The 20274-nt window shown below is 41.7% G+C and overlaps 1 protein-coding gene across 1 annotated transcript in view; it reads right to left on the bottom strand.

Moving 5' to 3' along the window:
* CUL1 (cullin 1) overlaps window positions 1-20274 on the bottom strand; it is a 359727-nt gene that overhangs the window by 284862 nt on the left and 54591 nt on the right. Inside the window, exon 2 of the mRNA XM_029589582.1 lies at window positions 9108-9406. Coding sequence (XP_029445442.1) covers window positions 9108-9247 — 140 coding nt within the window. The 5' untranslated portion in view covers window positions 9248-9406. The remainder of the gene's footprint in view (window positions 1-9107; window positions 9407-20274) is intronic.

Raw genomic sequence — 20274 nt, 5'->3', positions numbered from 1 at the left:
AAGTTTTCATCAAATTACAATAAACGCTCAGGATAAGTAAGTGCAGTCCCATTATATGCTTATTAAGGCTGTGAATCTCAAAAGTTCCTTCACAGAAGGGTTTCACTGCTGACCTGCATGTAACAGACACACCAGTTTTGCAGGGGAAATATTTGCGGGTGTCAACTATGAACACAATCATCTAGTAAGCAATAGCAACCATAGGTGCCAGCTCTGTAGGTGCTTGAGCATCGCAATATTGTTGCCTGTCCTCATGTAGACTGGGAGCTGAGAACTCCATGCTGCAGGGCTGTCCAAAGAGGCAGTAAGGAAGTACTTCTGTCTCTCCGTTACCGCTCCCACTTCCCCCTGCAATCCACTGGGCTTCAGGAAAGGGCAAGCTGACATTCCCTCCCCCCGCCTATTTGCGGGCTGTGGAAGGAACATCTAACTAATGGGTTGCAGGGGAGAGCAGGCACTGCACTTTGGTTTCCCAGTTACTGCTGCCACCTCCCCCTGCAGCCTGACTAGCTGCAGAATGTCTGACCAATAACAGCCAGCAGCAGTAAAAGATAAGACAGGCTTCCTGAGGTGCACAGGAAATGGGAATGGCTGCTGAAGAGACTATGGAACGAGAAAGAGGGGCTGAGAGAACTGCTGGGAGATGGAGTGAGGAGGAAAGGGAATGCGTGCCAGGAGATGGAAAGCTTGGTTGTAAAATGGGAATACTGGCTAAGAGAGAATACTGCTGTGAGGGGGAACTAAAATAAGGAATTCTGGCTGGAAGAGGACGAGCTGAGGAACTGTGAGGGAAGGAGGGACTGGGAGAAGGGCAGACAAGCTGTGAGGGCGAGAAGGGCTGGCAGCATAGCAGAGAGGACACGTGGGAAAGTAATTGAGAGCATGGAAAAAAGTACAAGCTGGGAGAGAGGACATGGGCTGTAATAAAGAGGAGCTGGGTGAAGGGTTCAATGAAGAGAACTTAAGAGAAAGAGGTAAAGAGGACTGGGAAAGGAGCTTATGTGGATGGGGGCGATAAATCACAAGAAGGGTTGTAAGAAGAGAGGGGATCATGGTGGAAAGCAAAAAGAAGTGGAGAGATATGTAAGTAGCAGGAGGGGGTGAAACTAGGAGGAGGTGAGAGAAGATAATCAGCTGTGAAGAGACAGCTGGTGATAGAAAGATATGTACATGGAGGAAAAATCAATGAGAAAGAAATGAGAAGAAAGCTAAAAAGAAAAAGGAATGAGGAGGCAGAGAGGAAACAGAAAAATCCAAGTGCAAGAAGAGAGAATAGATTCAACGTTTGATAAAAATGTCTGTGCTAGTTGAAAAAGGTCAAAGGTGTGTGGGGGGTGGGGGTGGGCGGCAGGTGGAATCTGCCTTTTTTCCGATCCTGTAGCCACCAGGGTAACTAAGATATTTTACTGGAAGGATGGGGAAGGGGGAGAAGGTTGCAGTGGCACATGATGATATAGGCTCAAAATTTCTCTCAAAAATCAACAGCTCCAGTCCTGAGAGGGGCTGCGGTCAGGGCATAAATTGAAGGAGAATCAATGTGAACATTTTTCCTCTTGTTCACAAAAATAAACATCCCACAGGAGACAGCAGTTATCTCTTAGGTTTCCAAATAGAGACCAGGAAATACATAATGCAGCTCTGGCCCTGGAACTAGGGAAATACTGCTGAGCTGCCAGGGCTTATGACACACAGATGGCAGTGTGTTTTATTTGGAACTCTGCAGTCACGGGACTGGCTTTGGCCTAGAATCTGAGAGTGCTGCAGGAGGTGGGGGAAGTAGGAGCGGTTTCAGAAAAAAAATTAAAAGTGCCTGAGCTTAAGGAATGCAGAACAGGAACCACATGTAAAAGGTAAACTGAGCCTGCCAATGAAGGGAACCCTAACTACTGATGGGGCATGGAAATCAGTGAAAGGATGGGAGAACCAAACCTGCAGAAGAGGGCAACTGGCTAAGGAGGCACGAGAAAGAACCTGCTGGGGATGGGAAGAAGAACTGGGAGGGGAACAGAAAAGGACAGGTCAGTGGAAAATGAGGAGCAGAGCATGCTAAAAGGATGTAGGGAATGTAGCAGGAAGAAAGGTATTAAACCCCCTCCCTCCAAATATAAAATTCAAAATATGCCAATGCAGGAAGGGGGGATAAGAGTGCAGAAAGGAGTGGGGAGGGGGAAAAGATGGGTGGAAGAGGAAGAAGAGATTAGGAAAATGAGAGAAAGTGGTTGTGACTGTGTCTGGGGAGAGGGGGGGGGGAGTGGATGGGCAGTTGGCGGGGGAGAATAGAGCAAGAGGGAGGATGCTGGTGGCGATGAGTTGAGATTGGATAGACAAGATGGAAGCGGTACAGAGAAGGGCGACCAGGAAGGTGGAGGATCTTCATCGGATGACGTACGAGGAGAGATTGAAGAATCTAAATATGTACACCCTGGAGGAAAGGAGGAGCAGAGGCGATATGATACAGACTTTCAGATACTTGAAAGGTTTTAATGATCCAAAGACAACGATAAACCTTTTCCGTAGGAAAAAAATCAGCAGAACCAGGGGTCACGATTTGAAGCTCCAGGGAGGAAGATTCAGAACCAATGTTAGGAATATTTCTTCACGGAAAGGGTGGTGGATGCCTGGAATGCCCTTCCGGAGGATGTGGTGAAGACCAGAACTGTGAAGGACTTCAAAGGGGCGTGGGATAAACACTGTGGATCCATAAAGTCAAGAGGCCGCCAATGAAGAGTGGGTGACTCGCCAGAATGATGGCTAATGCCTGTAGACAATACCCTTATTCAATAAACGTACACATGCTTACTGTGACTCCAACATCACTCTAAGCTTCAACAGCAAGAGGAAATGTGGAATAAAGGATCTGAACTCACAAAGGGGGGAGTAGCTGGCTTGTTACGGCGGTTACTACCCCAAACCAAATAAGCCTGTTACTTCAATTTCTATGCAAATACAGCATAGTTCTCTGCTTCAACGGCAGGGGAGAAGAAAAAACTGATACTACACACATCCAGCAGAGCTCTCTGCTTCAACAGCAGGGGAGAAGAAAAAAAGGGTTCGCACTCACAAAGCGGGGAGTAGCTGGCTTGTTACGGCGGTTACTACCCCAAACCAAATGTGCCTGATACTTCACTTTCGATGCATATCCAGCATGGCTCTCTGCTTCAACAGCATGGGAGAAGAATAAACTGATACTTCAAGCATATCCAGCATAGCTCCCTGCTTCAACAGCAGGGGAGAAGAAAAACAACCAATAAGGGCTGTATAACAGTCTGGGTAAAACAAATAAGCATGGGTGTAGCTTGCTTATTGCGGCGGTTACTACCCCTACTACCCCTAACTTATCAGCTAGATATTCACTTGGATGCAGCTCCATCACTGCTTTCTACATTAATGGTGGGGGTGGAAGGGAAATAGAACCAAGAGCTAAGAGAAACAGATAAGTATGAGAGAAAAAAGTGTGTGAAGCTTGCTGGGCAGACTGGATGGGCCATTTGGTCTTCTTCTGCCGTCATTTCTATGTTTCTATGTTTCTATGATAGAAGAATAACTGATGGGACTTTAAATCTTCCCTAGCATTTTATGGCCACATGAGTCTTCCCCATATGCACATTACCTGCTCCTCTGGACATATAAATACAGGCTGGTCAGTCACACTCATGACCCAGTGCTATAATATGTATAGAGATCAGCACCCCTGATCATTTCAAAAGTTGGCTCTTATGATAGCAACTCACTGCTTATGCTCAATACTGTACCTACCTGCTGGAAGGTTCTTATTCAACAACAAAAAGTCAATCGAGATGTGGCAAAACTACCAAACACAAGACTAACCTGTTCAACGAATGCATTTCTCCCTGCACCAACTTCATATTAGAGAGATCCCAATTTAAGCAAATAGCAGATTAGCAATTATTGACACTTCCAATATGCCATCCAAAAGTTCTATTTGTTTGGAAAACAATCTTCCAAGTAAGCAGGTATGATCTTACACGTTCCTCATGCTGTTGATGTTTATAATCTGTGTGACACGTCTATGGACAAGATGGTTTCAAAACACCATCCTCAATGCAAAGCCTGTAATCAATCTGGGAACTTGCAAAAGAGCCAAGTTCTGCCAGGGCAGAGTCACAAGGAGAGTTACAAAAATAAGTCTCGCTGAACCAAAATCTAAATGCAGATAAAACGTCAAGTTTCAGGAGTTGTCCATGCTTCCCAGCAGCTCTATAGCTGTATAACTGTGAACAATATGATACTACATCAGCCAATCTGACTACTATTGTCACTAACAAGCTTTCAGTGCCTTCATCATGCACTTTTTCAACTGCATACCTTCTTGTGAGAAAAAATTACAATTTAATGAGCTTATAGTAAATAAGACAATGCATGCCAACACCGGTACACAGGACAGCTCAATATTAAAGTAGAAATCAAACCCTTAGAATATGAGTATATTAAACTTCCTTGCACACGTACATTGCTGATGCCACCCACAACACAACAGACTGCAAGTAAGGTGGCCAAGCAGCTCCATGTCATAAGGGTCAGATTAAGACAGTCTAGGACTTAGTCCATTTCTTCTATGGACTTATAGCTCCAATTTCTATAATAAGAAAGGCAGATCTATGAGAGCATATATCAAATGAAATAAAATCTGCATCAATTCAGTCTATCCCTTACAAATCAGAGCCCGTTGAAACCCTAAGTGGCAAGTTTCCTATAAAGATGCACAATAGGAAGAGCTTTAATCATGACAAGCTCCTCCTTCCATACTCTAAGTGCCAGAACTGCTCACATTTCTTGCTCTCAAACTCCAAAAACATTCAAAGAAATGATAGTTATGACTAATTTTACCCCTTGGTATAGCGAAGCATACTGAAATAGAACAGACACTTTCACCTGTTTCAGGAACCAAAAATGTTGGTCAACTATATAAGAAAAAAAGCAATGATTTGTGTAGTAAAATCAGACAAGAGAATGTTCTCCTTCTATATGTGGATAATGTGCTGCTTTTTCTGACAAATCTGAGCATTTCAGACCCAGAGCTTTTAAGAATGCTTTCAGAATATGGAAGGCTCTCGGGATACAAGGTTAACTATCAATAATCCAAGGTATTTCCAATAGGGATATCCACTGCTAAAGACATACCTAAATGCTATCCCGATTCAAAAAGACTATGAACAGCTTAAAATACTTAGGTATATGCATACCAAAGAATTTCACTGACTTATATAGATTAAATATTGCCTCTGTGGTTGACAAAATCCAGAATGACCTGAAAGAATGGGGTAATGAATTTTATTTTTTTTATCCTGGGTGGACAGAAGTCTTGAAAATGAATGTGTTAGCAAGGCTAATCTACCTGTTTCAACATGTCCCTTGTTATTTATCTGATAGTTTCTTTGCCAGCATTGATGGGGCTATCTAAATTTGGCATAACAAGCCCTTGTGAATAAAGTTACATATACCGTAGAGACCAAAAGAACATGGAGTATAGCACTTCCAAATTTGCAGGCCTACTATAGGGCAAGCCAAGCTTCACAGAGCTCTTGTGTGGTTGCAGAGGGACTACCTGATGTCATGAGACCCAATAGAGGCAAATCTGGCTGAGAGGATAGACCTTTCTGTATTACTGATGCAGAGTTGTCACCGCAGGCCAGAAAGGCAAGGTGCACCAGTCTTCTCATCTCCAACATGGTGAAGGTGTGGAAGGTTATGTGGAAGAGCCTAGGCATCCCGGTGTGCTTCCCTTCTGCTATGTCTCCTTATCAGGCACAATCTGCCACCATCTAGTCAAACTTTTAAGAAGGATGCCATAAGACCAATGGGATCTGAGTTTAAAATTTGTGGGACAGCTGTGGGAGGACAACAGCACACACCTTAAGTCCTTTTGAGCACTCAGATCTGAAAATGGGGTGGGAGAGGACTCACTGGGCTACAATATGAGTGACTGAGGTATTACAGCGGCACAGGGAAAACGTTTGGAAAATAAAAACCCCTTCCTTAATAGAGAGTTCATTCAGGATGATATCCCTGTGGGAGGGGCATTTCTTTCCTTTAAAGGCTATTTTGAGATGCCAAATGGATCAAGACCCTCTGCTCACCATCATGATTCACTGGAACAACTGGAGCTAGACAAGGACTAGAAGGGGATTTGGAAAGCAACTCATAAAATCTCAATCCGTAGCTGCAGAATAAAGCTAATGATTAAGCTTCATCATCCTGCATATAGGTTCCTACTCTTCTTTGTTATGTTCCCTCCTGGATCCTCTAGGCTTTGTTGGAAGGGAGTGCAGGGTTAAGGGTTCCTACTGGCACGTTTGATGGACCTGTCAAAGGGTAGCAGACTTCTGGAAGAATGTTCAGTGAGAACTATCTATTATCTTGGGTGAGAATTATCCTTATGCCAGATATTTGCCTACTTGGACAATAGGGTGTACAGCATTGGGCTACATCAGAGGCTTTTGGCAGATCAATTGATCCATGTGGGTAGATTTACTATAGCAGTATGTGGAAGTTTGCACCCACACTGGAACAGGCATATGAAACAGCCTCGACAGAGAAATTAATTTATATGCTCAAAAATATCATCACTCTCTATGACAAAATCTTGAGCAGATTCTGGCAGTATTAGGAAAGAAAAATGTACTGGATTTTGTTCATGTTCATTTTCAATATATTACTTTGCTTATATGCATACCCATCTAATATTGCGAGATATATCTATGATGACCACTGTAACTATGTTTTTACTGTGTGATGTTTTACCAAAGATTCCTACGTAGAATCTATCTGCCTTTTGGGAAATAAAAAGTTTAAAAAAACAAAAAACCAAACCATGAAATACTTCCAGGAAAGATGAAAGTTTTGGAAAGGACTTTAACAGTCTCCAGACCTGAATATTACTGGGAAGATCTCAAACATGTAGTGCATTCAGGCAGACCTAAGAATATAAACTGACTGTAAGCCCTCTGGGGCTGAGGAAATACCTACAGTACCTGAATATAATCCATTTTGAAGTGTTTCCAGAGGCAGAATATAAAGAAAAATTATATTTTTCAACTAAGAGTTCTGCAAAGAAGAGTGGGAAAAAATTCTAAAAGCAAGAATAGAAAGACTCTTAGCTGGCTACAGGAAATGTTTGGAAGCTGTTATTTCTGACAAACAGGTCGATCCAGTAAGGCCGCGGTAAAAACAGTGAGGTAGTGTCAGGCGCACCCTTCCTCCCCGCACGCACAGTTCTCTTCACTAACTCCCCGATACTCTCCTCTAATCGCATGCAAATGCATGCCGCGGCTGTGAAGCGTTAGGGAAGGGTTATGCCCGCGCAACCCATTTTACTGTATAGGCGCTGTAACAGCGCCTATACAGTAACCTGGGTGCGCTGGTACCTGTCATTTCAAATGACATTTGAAATGACAGGCACCAGGAAGTGTAAAAAAGTTTAAAAAGTGTAAAAAACAAAAAACCTGTGTGTTATATAAAAAAATAAAACAATTTTAAATACCTGTCGGAGGGCCGTGGGTCCCGGTGGGCGGCGGGCAGCCATCAGCGGCATCCGGTAGTCCCTTCTCCCTTCCTCCCCTGCCTGGATGAGCGCCAAAATCGCACGGGCGGGTCGGCAGCAGGATCCGGGAGCGGCGGGTAGGCGGCAGCGGGGTCCGGGGGGGCAGCGGCAGCGGGGTCCGGGGGTGGCAGCGAGATCCGGGGAGCCAGCAGCGGCAGCATGTTCGATCGGGCAGGCAGCTAGGTGGCAAAGTAAAGATGGCCGCCTGCACGGGAAAATCGTGCAATTGGCCGCTGAAGACGTGACGTCACACCCCGTGACGCCAAACGTCGTGACGTCACGTCTTCAGCGGCCAATTGCACGATTTTCCCGTGCAGGCGGCCATCTTTACTTTGCCACCTAGCTGCCTACCCGATCGAACATGCTGCCGCTGCTGGCTCCCCGGATCTCGCTGCCACCCCCGGACCCCGCTGCCGCCTACCCGCCGCTCCCGGATCCTGCTGCCGCCCCCCCCCCCCGCTGCCGACCCGCCCGTGCGATTTTGGCGCTCATCCAGGCAGGGGAGGGAGGGAGGGAGGGAGGAAGGGAGAAGGGACTACCGGATGCCGCTGATGGCTGCCCGCCGCCCACCGGGACCCACGGCCCTCCGACAGGTATTTAAAATTGTTTTATTTTTTTATATAACACACAGGTTTTTTGTTTTTTACACTTTTTAAACTTACCATAGCAGGCCCGAGCCTTGCTACTTTTTAGTTTGTTTTTTTTTGCCCTGGTCCCGTCCGGTCTCCTGCAGCCCCGTCCGGTCCGGACGGGGCTGCAGGAGACCGGACGGGACCAGGGCGGGTAAGCAATGTTTTTACCCTACACTACACTACACTAACTCCTACTAGGGGGAGGCGGTAAACTAGCAGGTTAAGGCCGCGGCAGAACAGCGGGTTATGGAGGAGATAATATCAGCGCCCGTTACAGTATCGCAGGGGAATAGCTAATTCCTTCATTATACAGCTTTTTCGTTCATTTACATGCCGGGTCCGGAAAGGGTTATGCGTCTGTTTTCAGAAGCGATACGGACGCGTGAAACTGGAGACTGTATCGCCGAATTGCCTTGCGCGCCCGAATTGTGCGCTACGAGCACGTTACAGACGGGCAATCCTCGAGCGGACGATACTGGATCGACCTGAAAGGAAGTATTACTAAGTACTGAATGAAAGAGTGCACAAACCTTTGCATGTGCCAAATTCACTGTTTTCTTGTTCAGAATCTGTTAAAAAAAACCACCCTGCAAATTAAGCATTAAAATTTGCTGAAAGATATGTTTAACTATGTAATATGTAGCAGTTGTGTCAGATTCTATTCACTTAGAAATTCATTTAAACATACAGTTTAACCAGTGTGCCTAAAGTTTTGCATGCAATTATACATCAATGCAAGCAGAAATATCACTCAAAATGTTAATATGATGAGTCTCTGATGAAAGTCAGAAAGATATAAATACTCCTGAATAGTGTGTGTAAATCTACAATGCAGTACTGGCTCTCATTCCTGATATTCCCCCTTCTCACTGACCATATCACCTGATACTTAAGGGCAAAAAGCAGTAGGATACGTGTAGAGTTCCATGTATCTGGACTTCGCCATGCTTTGTCTGGTGTAAACTTGTTGAATCCCAGCACGCAGATCATCCCAGATCTGATCAAGGCCAATCTGCTTAAGTCCATGTGGGTTCTGACTCCTATTTGATGACATTTTGTATTTCCTGTCAAGTCTTCCAGTGCAGAAAGATTTATTTGAAATCTAGCTATTCCTCCATCAGATCACAAATGCTGCAACATTCCAAATTCACTCAGTTCCTTTGGAAGAAGTGAAGCTCCTTACAGAAGAGGGTCAAGCTCCCTGCCAGCTAACCTGCAACAGAAGAAAACAAAAATCAATCTTTAGGTGTCTGAACTTTTAAACACCTCCCACACCACCAAAGCATATATTATTTTTGTTAGCACCCACAGACACTTTACAAGATTGCATAAAACTATAGTTTATTCAGTGAATTTGTTTTCTACCATACACGCAGAGTAAAGCAAGTAAACAGCTTGCCTTGAACGCCTCACTTTTCATTCCCTAAAAATACCCAATATAAAGAAAAAAAATTATCTTTCTAAAAAGAAATTTTTTTCTAAACAAAATAGTTATTTGCCAATCTCAGATTAAATCAACCTAAGACCCATCACACTTTCATGCTTCTTTAATGATGCCAACCCATCCCACACAACAACTGCAAACAGAAATGAAGAGCCACTGGGAGTTTAGGATTATAGTACATAGTTCCATTTATTCTCCATTTTAATCTGACATTACCATGAAGGTCAAGATTGAGTGTGCTTTTCCAGTCATCAGCCCTGCTTTTTGGAACACTCTGCCAGCACAACTTTGCCTGATGGCTGACCCCTTAAAAACTTTTTTTTTTATTTAAAAATGCATTTGGAAAAGTTAGATTTTAAATATTTTATCTTATTTTAAGCAAGAATTGTGGTGATCTGTGGGATTTTATGCAGTTGTGCTTTTTATGACATATTTGCTGGGTTTAGTTTTTATGTCAGCCCCACCCCCTTCTTGGCTTCTATATGGGAGGTGGGCCTGCGAGCGGAGCACACACCGACTGTCTCCAGTTGCATTCCTTAAGATTCCACTGCTGTTTCCAAAGATTGGGACTCAGGATCACCCTATTTAAAAAAAAAATTAAAAAAACTTGCATAGGGAAGGCAGAAGGAGGGAGAGGGAGGGAGGGAGGGAGGGAGGGCCCCCCCACCCCCACATCTCCCTCCTGAAGTCACTGCTGCTCTATGATCCAGTGATTGAGAAATATTTTCTAAATCACACCTTTTCTTCAAAGAAACATGCAAGAGACCTCTCATTTCAACAAAAGTATCCATATAGGGCCCATTAACACAACACTACTCACTTTCAAAGTGCCCTAAGCTTAATGACCTTTGGGAAACTACTCCTAGCCACTGATCCATAAACCATTGAAATGTGAAAATAAAATATTTCAAACACAAGTGCACTTGAAAAAGTGCTCCAGAGCAATATAGTTTTGCTTTTGATCCCTTCTTGTCTAACACAAGAAGCATGATGACTATGACCTTGTTCTTATGACATTATAGTTCACTTGTTGTTTGTTCCTATGCTTCTCTGCTCTCCTTATGGTTTTTTGTACCCCTTACCCCTCCTGTTACTTGTAATTTCCGTTGCTTTTGTTCCATGTAAACCGAGGTGATGTTTCGACTAACATCGGTATAGAAGACTTTTAAATAAATAAAATGATGACAATGAAGACCATTGTCTTATGATAAAATACCGCACATAGTCATTTACCATGAGACTACATTCACAGCTACCTGGGATTTTATTTTTAATTCCGTTTTGTTATTCCCTACCTAGCATTTGCTGAAAGTCACAAACTGTGGTTACCTGTGAAAGCTGGTATGTGTCTGAATCAGCTAGAAGATGTAACACGCAGGCCAGATGTGCAGAAGCTAAATGAGAATTGAACCGTGATCCCTTGCATAGCCATGCACAGCATTGCCACTGTGCTGGCCCCATTTAATTACTTTATAAAAGATGAATATAGTCAAATGTATCACTATATTGAAAAGGGTCAGGAAGTTTTAAAAAATAAGATGGACTGGTCCTGGAGTTATTCTGTACTATTGTGTACAACTAGTATTTGAGATTCAAGATCTAAACAACCAATAGAATGGGCATGCCACAGATTATTTGATAATGCTTGAGCAGTTGGAAGGCAAATTTGCAGAGTGCCAAGTAACAAGGCAGCAGTGCTGGTTAAAAGAAAAAGGAAGTAAGAATTATTAATTTTTTTTTTATTTATTTCTGCCCACTGACTTCTGAATAGGAAACAAAATTAATACTAAAGTATACCGGTACGATAAATATCAGAATAGTAAAGATTAGACATTTCTACTAATGGACTCTTAAGATGATGAAAATAAAAGTTCACATGTAATGTCGCACATCATCCACAGCTCAAGGCACTGAACAATAAAACATTCATAAATAAAATAAAACAATACACTCATATCCTCACTGCTTCAAATTAAACTGATTATGTACAATAATTACCTACTGACAAAAAAGTTACAAAAATAGCTAAAGTCTAGACAAATTCAATAAATGCTATATATAAAACTTTTCAGCTGTTTGCGAAAAGTTTTAGTACATGACATATGCATATGAGCTGCAGATTTGTTCCTCTAATAGCAGATGAAGACTGGAAGGTTCATCTGCATACATTACCAAGCAGCCCCCGGGAGAGGACTCCAGATGTCACCACGAGCGATCCAAACTTTAGGCTCCAAAAGCCCCAGCTTCCAGAATCCCTGCACCCCTAGCAGCAGAAGAGGACCAAAAGGCTCATCTGCACACATTACCCAGCAGCCTTCGGAAGGACTCCAGAGGTCACTGCGAGTATTCCAGATTTCAAGCTCCACAGCCTCGCACTCCATGCAGCAGAAGAGGACCAATTCCTTGCAATAAATTTACTACAGATTTTATACAGAAGGAATTTAATAATTTAATTCAAAACAAGAGTCAATAAGATGGGTAACTAGATAGATATAAATAGGTTAAATAAGTGTTTTGAAGGCCACTGTCAGGCCATATGTATGATTATCTTCCAGCTGGCAAGAGGTTGTATGTGTGCACTAGGTGCAAAGAGTCCTTAGCCCTCAAAGAACAAGTCCGATCTCTGGAGGCCAAGGAGGCAGACCAGGAGGAGCTAAGGGAGACCGAGATGTATATAGAGGAGACCTTCAGGGACACAGTAGAGCAGTTTGTTATGTTTTAACTTGGTTTGTGGGCCCTTGGGTCGTGGAGAGAGTTGACTCCACCCACAGGGAGGAGCCCTGTGGGGACTCTCCACGACAGGCAGAGTCTCAGCAGTGATGGACTCAGGAGTCAGAGAATATTTATTATACAGCAAAGAGAAACCCGAGGAGCGGGTTTGTAACTCAGTCCTGGAGTAAGAAGATCTAGAATGGATTCTCCAGTAGTGGTCCGCAGAGCGGGGTAACCCAGGGAATCCTTGCTTCTTGATAGGCCTTGTTCGTGGTAGCTCTGGTAGTAGTCCGCAGCGCAGCGTAGGCCGGAGGCAGATGAGGGTAACTGGTACAAGGCAGCATGAATCCGGTAGTGGTCTGCAGAGCGGGGTAACCCAAGGATCCACATAGCAAGACAGACGTGGTAATATAGAGTAGGTCTTGTACTCACTATGCAGTAGAGAATACATAGTAGCAGCAGCGGAGATCCGATGCAGGAGGAACTCACTTAGCTGGTGAAGGTGAGACAGGCAGATGAGGCTCTCCGAGAAGCGGATAGCCCTGAGTGCAGCAAGGCCCCCGAGGAGCGGGTACCTGAGTCACTCAGACTGAAAAGCAGGAACAGCAATGCGAAGTGTCTCAGAGTAAAGGAATTAAGCAAGATGGTATCCTTGCTAACTCGTAGGTAGGAAAGTCCGGTGGGTTTAAATACATGTAGGCAGTGACGTCATGTGGAGGGGACTCCCCCGAGGTTCCCGCCATGACATTTATTTATTTTTAGATTTTTATATACCGGTGTTCCTGTATGAAATACAGATCACATCGGTTTACATTGAAACAGAACATGAAATTCGCCAAGAGGCATTACATAGAACAAGGTTATGGAACTTGGAACAGGGTACATTAGTTCAAAATTAACATTAATATTGTAAAATTATGACATGCATAAGGAGGCAGGCGCACATGCCCTAGGTCACACCAGGTTCAAGATGGCAACCGGGATCGCCCTCGCCATCCCGGGAGCACCAGGGAGGTCGGCTTGCAGAGGCAGCCATCTTGGCCAGAATCGGCGCTACTGGGCAAAATGAGGTAAGCAGCAAAGGTCGCAGCCGTCTGCGACCGACGGGTGCAACTCAGTTCCATCTTCAATATAGCAGCCGATGTGTTGCCTTGGAGAAGGAGGGGTCACCTGAAAGGAGAGCATCATCTTTGTGAGGAAGAATCAATCTTCTAGCTAGGACCCATCCTCAAGGTGATATAGTATCCTCTCGCACAGAGAATGTGTCTCCAGGGGCACAAGCCCAGGAGGGAAGGGTTAGAACAGCCAATCTAATTGATTTATTAGAAAGGTAGATAGCTGGGTAACTGGTGGATGCGGTGATGGCTTGGTAACTTGCCTGCCTGGAGTGATTGCGGTGGACCTCCCAAGTTGTATAGATAGGGTTTTAGATAGTGCTGGGAATGCGCAGCTCTCTTGGTACATGTATGCCATCTCAAAAACATCATAGGTTGCGCGGATCTCGTGTTTTCCGCACTCCAGGCTTCCATGGCAAGCTTCTTTTCAAATCCTCTCTTTGCTTTCCTTATCAGTGCTTTGCATCTCACGTGCCAGTACATATAGGGGTAGATTTTATAAATGTACGCGCGAGCATACTTTTGTTCGTGCACCAGGTGCGAACAAAAGTACGCTGGATTTTATGATACGCGCGTAGCCGTGCGTATCTTATAAAATCCGGGGTCGGCGCGCACAAGGGGGGGGGCACATTTGTGCAACCTGCGCGTGACGAGCCCAGCGCGTGCTGCCTGTTCCCTCCGAGGCTGTGCTTTTGGAATGCAGACAAATCATCTCTAATGGAGTTTTTTCAGTGGATTAACACTTTGGATACAAATTTGCAATTCACAATACAATTCAGTGATGAACAAATAGCATTTCTAGACATACACATTTATAAACAAGGAATTAAGCTATACACAACAGTCCATCGCAAACCTATTGAAAGGAATAATTTGCTTCGGTATAATAGCTTTCACCCACGAGCCTTTAAGAACGGGCTCCCGGTAAGTCAATTCTTTAGAATTCGTAGACTCTGTTCCACTGCTTCTAAATTTAAACAAGCGTTGATACTTGCCAAGCGATTTAAGGAACGAGGATATCCTTATTCAGCTGTTCTCAAAGCATATATACGAGCCTATTATTCCCCCCCGCGAGTCACTTTTACAGTATCAATCTAAACCATCAATAGCAGCAAACATTTGTGTTCTACAACATATGGATAAATCTTATCTGATAGCAAAAAGTATCAAGAGACACTGGCATGTATTGCAACATCATTCTACATTTTCAGAAATGCCGATGATAGCATACCAAAGGAGTAAAAACATTCGTGATCATGTAGTGCGGGCATCTCTTACTCCAAGCGAAACAGTGCGGCTATTCGGGACACATAGAAAACGTGGAAGATGTGATATGTGTGCGACTACCCTTGAGGGAAATGAATGGTGCCATCCAATAACGGGTCGGACACATAGGAAGAACAATAATACCACATGTGAGTCCACCCAAGTAGTGTATTTAATTATATGTCCGTGCCCACTGTTGTACGTGGGCCGCACCAGTAGGGCTATTAAGATTCACCTTCGCGAACATAGAAGCCGCATTCATACTGGCAATGTTGAAGCCCCTATTGTAAGTCATTGTCAGCAACTACACCACGAGTTCAATGATTTGTAATGGACAATATTGGAACAGGTCTCTCGAACTGATCGCGGGGGCGATCAATGCTATCATTTAAATTACCGTGAGAAATGGTGGATTTACACCCTTGCTACAGAAGCACCTGATGGATTGAATGACAATGTTGAATGGACATCTTAATTATAACGGCGATTTCTGAAAGGTTTGAGATTGTTTTGACATTGATTGACAGCTGGTAGCCACTCCTCCGGAACATTCTCGACTTCCTGTTTGTGTTTAAAAAGCCCTTGATTGCTTACTGGCGGGTTGCTGTCAGAATTTAAGCTGAAGTCGTAAGCAGTAATCTATGCAGAGACACAGTGATTTAAAGTAATTTTATTGAAGAACGAGTAAGGACGGTTGCTGTCATCATCTAGAAGATAAGTCTAACATAATGTTTGTTTATATTTTAGACACCGTATTGCCTTCCCACCCCTGAAGACGTCAACGAAACACGTACAGTGTCGGGTCGGGCTGGTGTTATCATAAACTGTCCAGATAAGTTCAGATAAAGATTCTGCTTTTTCTGCATAATAACAATATGAGTGAAAATCTTTATAAAACCTTTTGTTTAAAAAAAAATGTAAACTATGTGGTTACCGATGATTATAATAATGGGAGCATAGTTCTAAGATATTGTGAGTGACATGCATAGCAGTACGTAAACACACTGCATACCCCACACTTGAAGCATTTTGAATATAGCCCATGTGAAATATGAGAAATCCACAAGATACATATATATATATATATATAAAAAAAATACTATATTCAGCATTTCCACACTGGTGTTTTTGTATTACTAGACTATGTGAATGCTCTAACATAGGCAATAAAATATGTCCAATTAGGAATAAAAAAATTAATCCAAAATGAAATATGAACCTATGGTACAATTCAGAATTAAAAAAGCAAACAAATTTTAAAAAGACTTGAATTAAAATGGAGAAGAAATAAAAATACAGTTGCTAGGAGATTTCAGGGCATCTTTACATCGTTATAAAAAAAATATTGAATATACAAAAAATTAAAAAAAAAAAAATGGAGCAATCGATATATAATCCAAGAATACTTTTTCTATTGTAATAAACCTTACTAAAGATCCAACAACAGTAGATCAGGGGTTCCCAGAACAGAAATGTATTGAGATCGCTCTTTTCTTTAAACAGAAAAACTGATATGTTAAATTCCAATATTAATCATAGCTCTAAACAAGTTGTTAGGATGCCCATTAAAGCGGGTATACAATGGAGTACCTTTGAATCAACCTCTACTCTAGAAATTGAAGCCCTCATTAAGAAATTGAATCCTGCGAGACATCCGTTGGATGCCATTCAAGTCTCCTCTCTCAAATTAGTTGCTGATATTATTGCACCTTTAGTAAGGGACATTGTTAATCTATCAATAAAGGAAGGAATATTTCCAGATATTCTGAAAAACGCCATGATAAAACCAATCCTAAAAAAGCCTAATTTAGACAATACACAACTGAATAATTTTAAACCCATCTCTAACATCTTTTTTAGCAAAACTTTTAGAAAAAGTCAAACAAAAACAGCTTGATGTATTTTTAGAATCCAACAATATTTTACTGCCTAACCAGTTCGGTTTTAGAAAAAATTTCAATACTGAAACACTTTTAATTGCTCTTATGGATAATGTCTTAAGAGGTTTTGACGTGGGTCAAAGTTACTTTTTAGTGCTTTTAGATCTTTCTTCGGCTTTCGACACTGTGGATCATGAGATTTTACTCACTCGTTTATTAGAATTAGGAATTACTGATATACCATTAAAATGGTTTAAATCCTTTTTAACAAACCGTTCCTTTCAAGTTAACATCAAAAGTTCCACCGCCAATAAAATTCCTCTTCATACAGGTGTGCCCCAAGGTTCAACCTTGTCTGCAATGCTTTTCAATATTTATGTTTTACCAATCTGCCATTTTCTTAATGGATTAGGTTTAAAGTTTTTTCTTTATGCTGATGACATTCAGTTTTTAGTCCCTATTGAGATATCTGTACAGCATACCCTTGAGGTCATTAAAGTCTATATAACTGCCATAAAAAAATTGTTACATCACTTGCGGTTAATCTTAAACATGGACAAGACGGAAATAATGCTATTCGAGTAAAAATGTAACTATGATGTATTACCTGATCTGTTATTAGATGATAATATTAAGATTACACCTTCATTTTTTACTAGAGATTTGGGAGTTATATTAGATACTGAGTTCTCTATGAAGCAACACATTTCCAATAAATTAAAGGATGTTTACTTTAAATTGACTGAGAAAATTAAAACCTTTTTTAGAGCAATATGATTTTAGAACAGTTTTACAAACCTTGATTGTTGCAAATATAGACTATTGCAATTCATTGTTTAGGACTCCCAGCTTACACATTTAGACCGCTTCAGGTGTTGCAGAACGCAGCTGCAAGGATTTTAACTGGTCAACGAAAATGTGATCATATAACACTTACTTTGATCTCACTGCATTGGCTCCCGATATCCCAGCGTATTAAATACAAAACTGCATGTCTAATCTATAATATCATTTATGGATAATGTACTGAATGGCTGAACACAACTATGCATTTGTACATTCCTCAAAGAGACTTGAGATCAGCTAATAAGGGCCTACTAGCAGTACCAACTATTAAATCTGCTAAGCTCAGCCAAGTAAGAGATGGGGCATGGGGGCGGCTTGCAGGAATGACAGCTACTATCTGGAGATTAATATCCTAATTCAATAAACATACACACGGTTAATGAAACTCCAACATTGCTCTATGCTTCAACGGCAAGAGGAAATATGAAAAGGATTTGCATCCACAAAAAAGCAGGAGAATAGCTTGCTTGATACGGTGGTTACTACCCCAAACCAAATAAGCCTGATACTTCACTTTCAATGATATCCAGCATAATTCTCTGCTTCAACGGCAGGGGGAATGATGAAAAGATGATTTATATTCAGACAACAACCAACAAGGACTGAGTTGCATAGGCTGGATAAACATGCGTGAGAGTAGCTTGCTATGACGGCAGTTACTACCCCTAAACAATTAGCTAGATACGTCACTTAGATGCAGCACCAGCACTGCTAACTACATCCATGGCAGGGGTGGAAGGGAAATAGAACAAAAAAGTCACTTACAAGGGACAAGAGTAACAGATAAGTATGGGGGGGGGGGGGGGTGTAAAGTGAAAGCTTGCTGGGCAGACTGGATGGACCATTTGGTCTTCTTCTGCCATCATTTCTATGTTTCTATGTTATATGTATACTTTCAATTGCAGGAACAAAAGTATGGAACTCATTACCTACCCCATTGAGTTTGCAGGCAGACAAGAAAAAATTCAAGGCAGAGTTAAAAACGTGGCTGTTTAAACTCGCTTATACCGAATTAGAATACTAGAAACATATGGGCTTAATTTTTGTTTAATTTTATAAAACTGTATAATTTTTAATTTTTATCAAATTTTGGAAGGTTTATTTACTTATTTTAACATTTATTTAGGAATCTTAAGGTAACGCCTTCATTTTAAAAAGTAAAAGTATTATGATATCTTTTAACAGCTAATTTATTTTGTGCTTCATCTTTTTTTAGTATTTTTAGCTGTTATTTCTTTTTTATCAATCTATTGTATTTCCATGTTAAATTATTACTGGACACCGTTGTGAAGGCTCCGGCTGATGTGACAGTTTAGAAAAACAAACTATAAATATTCAAAGGTGATGATTCAGAGAAACAAACCTTGAAGATGTACTAGGGCAAACTGACAACATAAATAGTAGTAAATCACCTGGACCAAGTATAGATCCCAGAGTGTTGAAAGAACTGAATAAAATGAAATTGCAGACCTGCTATTAATAATTTGCAAGTTATCATTAAAATCATCTTCATACCTGGAGACAGGAGGGTTGTCAATGTAACAATTTTTAAAAAAGGATCAAGGGGTGATTCAGGAAACTACAGACCAGCAAGTCTGATGTCTGTGAAAGGCAAAATGGTGGAAACTATCATAAAGAACAAAACTGCTGAACATATAGATAGGCATAGTTTAATGTGACAAAACAAACATGGATTTAGCCAAGGGAAATCTTGCCTCACCAGTCTGCTACATTTTTTTTTTTGAGGATGTAAATATGTGGATAAAGCTGAGCCAGTTGATATAGTGTATTTGGATTTCCAGCAAACATCTGATAAAGTCCCTCGTGAGAGAATTCTTAGGAAATTAAAGTCATGGATTAAGAGGCAAAGTGGTTTTCGACAGTGGTTAAAAGACAGAAAACAGGGAAGGGCTAAATGGTAAATTTTCCCAATGGAGAAAGGTGAATAGTGGACTGCCCCAGGGATCTGTTTGGGACCACTGCTTTTTAATCAATATATATATATTTGAGCTCTGACCAACGTGCTGCGCATGTGCAGACGAGAGAGCTCTGACAGACGTGCCGCGAATGAGCAGAAGACGTAGTATATAAACGTGTACTGTAGACATCAACTAATTTTCTTCGTCTGTTCTTCCATTACACTTTTCAAAACAAACATCTCGCCTGTTTTAACGGGCTAAACGGCTTGAATATTTATAAACGCGAGCTGATCAAATTTGCTGATAACACAAAATTAATCAAAGCTGCTAACATAAGAGGATTGAGAGAAATTGCAAGAATATTTTGCAAAACTGGAAGACTGGGCATGCAAATGTCAAATTAAATTTAATGTGGACACATGAAAAGTGATGCACTTAGGGAAGAGTAAATCAAACTATAGCTACACAACGCAAGGGTTCACATTAGGTGTCACCATTCAGGATCTAGGCATCACTGTTAATACAGTGATATCTTCTGCTCAGTGTGCAGCAGCAGCCAATAAAGCAAAAAGAATACTAGGAATTATTGGGAAAGGAATGGAGTATAAAATACAGAATATTATAACAGCCTCTGTATCACTGCATGGTGCAAATTCATCTTGAATATTACGTGTAGTTCTGGTTACATCTCAAAAAAAGATATAGCAGAATTAGAAAAGGTACAGAGAAGGGCAAACAAAATGCTAAAGGGGATGGAATGATTCCCCTATGAGAAAAGGCTAAAGAGGTTAGGACACTTCAGTTTTGAGAAGAGACAGCTGAGGGGAGGTATGATAGAGGTCTATAATGAGTGGAATGGAAGGAGAAAACATTAATCAGTTGTTTACTCGTTTACTCTT

The sequence above is a fragment of the Rhinatrema bivittatum genome, chromosome 2, assembly GCF_901001135.1.
Source record: "Rhinatrema bivittatum chromosome 2, aRhiBiv1.1, whole genome shotgun sequence".
Taxonomy (NCBI): Eukaryota; Metazoa; Chordata; class Amphibia; order Gymnophiona; family Rhinatrematidae; genus Rhinatrema; species Rhinatrema bivittatum.
This window is presented reverse-complemented; position numbering and strand designations above follow the sequence as displayed.